A 3,549-nucleotide genomic window follows, 5' to 3' on the forward strand; every position below is an offset into this window, starting at 1 on the left:
ATACGTATACATGACAATATTCAGATATAGTGATAGCGCCACCTACTGGCAACAGGAAGTAAGCGCTGCGTGGCAATTTTGATCTGATTTACGTGAAATTTTCATGTTTTGGTCCACACGTGTTATGCCTGCACGTGACGCAGCCGCAGCACACCCCGAGTTGCGTGGAGTGCGAGGTCCGTTCATCGCTGCTTGCAGCTTTATTTGTTATTGTTGTTTGTAAACAATTCCGGTTTCGAGCCGGTGCCGAATCTGCAATCAGTTCCTTGTGCTTCGGCACAGTTGGTGGCCTAGAACTAAGATCGGCTTAAAACCGTGGCTGGGGGGTCCCAGCTGACCAACGGTTAGCTAGCCAGCTAGCGTAACCTTGAGAGCCTCCCTCTCCTCTTTTGGGCTCTCACCTCTGAACAGCAGGTGGCGCTGTATGCATCGTCACTGGTTCCTTGCTGACACCGGCTGTCTGACTGGCTGGACGAAGGGAGACATTCAAAACTAATAAACTTCAAAAGGAATAATCGACAGGAAATATTTGAACTAAATAACCAGTCAAATTAAAATAGAACATTTGTTATAAAATATAAGCAGTAAAATAAAAGGAGCAGAACAAGTTGTGGTTCCAGACCGGGACTGAATGCAGCATCTGATGCTGACACACATATTTTAGGTTATTGTTTTCATCTACTGAATAATAATAATAATAATGATAATAACAATAATAATAATAATAATAGGAGAAGAAAAGGTCTAAGGGTGCATACTGTGATGTTTTGGTCTCACACAGAGATCTGTTGTTTTGTTGTTTATTGTTTTGTGTCTCAGCACTCCAACGTTCAGCCAAGGAATAGCCAGAGTGGGCAAACGAGCAATACTACACATTACAGAGAGAGAGAGAGAGAGAAAGAGAGATTCCTTCTGGAGTCATGTTAAAGATATTTTATAAACAATAACAAGTGAATAATTGTCATTTTTTACAAAACAAAAAGGTAAGCAATGAAAATTGTGTGTGTGTGTGTGTGTGTGTGTGTGTTTACCTGTTGTGTTTCAGTTTGCATCTTAATGGAATCGACTCTGACATCCTGAACACAATAAATAAATAAATGAGTCCTTCCAGTGTGTGAGTGTGTGTGTGTGTGTTTGAGTGTGTGTGTGTGTATGTGTGAGTGTACCTGAAGAAGGCGTGATGCTCCACACAACACCTCCACAGACGTTTACAGTCGGCTTGATCTGATGTCTGAAAGAAGAAGGACGTCTCTGAACCCTGAAACAAACAATAAATCCACATTTTAAATTTCCTTTAAATTTTCTGTAATTATTAAATTAAATGTTTTATTTCCATTTTTACAGATTCTCTTATTTCATGTTAGCATTAGCATTATGGTTAACTTTAGCAAAAACCTGTGGTGGAGGTCATCAGTGCTCTGTTCATGTTATGTGTTATTATTTGTTTCTCAGTTTTGCTACTATATACTTTAAGTATATAGTAGCATGCAGAATTTATGTTAACGTATGCAGTATGTATGTTAATGTATGCCGTATGTATGTTAATGTATGCAATATGTATGTTAATGTACGTAGTATGTCTGTAGTATGTCTGTAGTATGTCTGTAGTATGTCTGTAGTATGTCTGTAGTATGTATGTTAACGTATGCAGTATGTATGTTAATGTATGTAGTATGTATGTTAATGTATGTAGTATGTATGTTAATGTATGCAGTATGTATGTTAATGTATGCAGTATGTTTGTATGATTATGATTTTACCTAAATTTACTAACAGAATGATTATTAGCATTAGCATCCAGCAGCCAATAGGAACTCACTTTTTTCGCAACGACTCTGAGCTCAAAGGTCTTGCCTTTAAAATGAAGTTTGGAGATTCTCTGCCTAGAGAAAATAAGTCATACTATCAGACACAACAAACATGTATTCATTAATAACCTTACATATTATCATTTGTAGTTGTTTATTTGTTGCAGTTTTATGTTTACAAACATTCATTTATATTTACCACCACCAAAGACTATCAATGTGAAGAGGTCTCACTCTGAAACAAAAAGGACAAGACAGATGGGCAAAGATAGTTTGTGAGGTCTCACTCCTACCAGAAATATTTTCCCACTAGCACTTTGTTTTTGTAGATGACCACACCCGCTGGAGTCGGACCCAGAAAGTACTCAGTTTGGTTCTCACCCTGGCAAGGAATCATGGGACGGAAGATGGATAAATAATTAAACATAATCTGAAAGAAAGACTTTGAATGTGATATTAACTTCCTTATGTTTTACTAATATTGAACAGAAACTGGTGATCTTCGGTTTAAGATTTGAGAAATCACAGTGGGTTTATAATCATGTCAAGAACAAGAAAAAGTATTAATAGTATTGATAGTATTGATCGTACATAGGCGGCGAACAGAGAGACCCCGAACATCTGCAGAGAGCTGCAGAGAGATAGTAAGAGACACTGAGCCTGAGCATGAGAGACACTGCTGGATGGTGAGACACAGAGAGAGGATGTTAGAATAATATCCCATTAGTTACATTTCATAAACAGTTTGTAATTAATTTTCCCTCCTCTTGCTTTATTTAGAAAGGGCATTTGTTGTACTTCCTGTCTACCTCAGTGTTTTGTAGATTTGTTGTACTTCCTGATTTTCCTCAGAGTCAATCGATTCATCCTCCCTGTAGTCACCACGCTCCGCTGGACGGGAAAACACAATTTAACAACATAATAATAATAATCAGTTTTAAATAGTATGCATAAAAACACATACATATTACGTAATATTAGATTCTATTCATATTTTATTGATCAATAATCAAAGAGCTTTTTCACCCCGCAGCATCAGAGCAGAGAGTCGAGGTTTGAGGTGGGGTGGGCACAGCAGACGACCTCTGCGGACATCCTGACAAACCTGCAGGTAAAACTGATACCTGAAGAACACACCTGAGTTACCTTTATTACCTTTATCCATTTAGCAAAAAGAAATAAAGACAAAATGTTTTAAGACATGATAAGATATTATATTGACATTTTAATATTAATACTTGACACAAGATTAGTTAACGGTTTCTACATTTCTAAAATAAGGAGAAAATATGAAAATATGAAAACATTAAAACATTTAAAGACTTTAATAACTTTAATAACTTTAATAACGGTACCGTGTAGTTTCCTCCTTCAGTTTGGATGGATCCTCAGCATAAAATTTGACACCAAAGTAGAAAATGTATGGTGGCCCAACTTTACAAATCAGTAAGAAAGAGAATTTCACAAAAAACAAACAAATTATGACATATTCTATATAATGTACTTTAATAAATATTTTAATTCTGCCAGCTGTGAAACTCACCGAGGTCTCGATGTTGTAAAAGAGTTTTTGAAGGATCCAACCAGAACTGTTAGAAACAAAGATACAAATAAATCACATGTCTGTCTCTCTCTCTGTGTATCTGTCTGTCTGTCTCTGTCTCTCTCTCTCTGTCTGTCTCTCTCTCTCTCTGTCTGTCTGTCTCTCTCTCTGTCTGTCTCTGTCTCTGTCTCTCTGTGT

At 36.9% G+C, this 3,549-nt stretch overlaps 1 protein-coding gene across 1 annotated transcript in view; it reads right to left on the reverse strand.

Moving 5' to 3' along the window:
- Nucleotides 1-401: 401 nt before the first annotated feature.
- Nucleotides 402-3,549, reverse strand: part of epb41l4a (erythrocyte membrane protein band 4.1 like 4A) — a gene marked incomplete at its 3' end in the record, with an annotated part of 3,667 nt that continues 519 nt past the window's right edge. Inside the window, 11 exon segments of the mRNA XM_035667425.1 lie at nt 402-468; nt 759-868; nt 1,032-1,076; nt 1,167-1,258; nt 1,820-1,883; nt 2,102-2,190; nt 2,400-2,487; nt 2,618-2,699; nt 2,835-2,932; nt 3,164-3,242; nt 3,352-3,397. Of these exon segments, the coding sequence (XP_035523318.1) occupies nt 402-468; nt 759-868; nt 1,032-1,076; nt 1,167-1,258; nt 1,820-1,883; nt 2,102-2,190; nt 2,400-2,487; nt 2,618-2,699; nt 2,835-2,932; nt 3,164-3,242; nt 3,352-3,397 (860 nt within the window).

Source organism: Morone saxatilis, unplaced genomic scaffold (assembly GCF_004916995.1).
Source record: "Morone saxatilis isolate NCDOM2014 unplaced genomic scaffold, NCSU_SB_2.0 Contig21, whole genome shotgun sequence".
NCBI classification, from domain to species: domain Eukaryota; kingdom Metazoa; phylum Chordata; class Actinopteri; family Moronidae; genus Morone; species Morone saxatilis.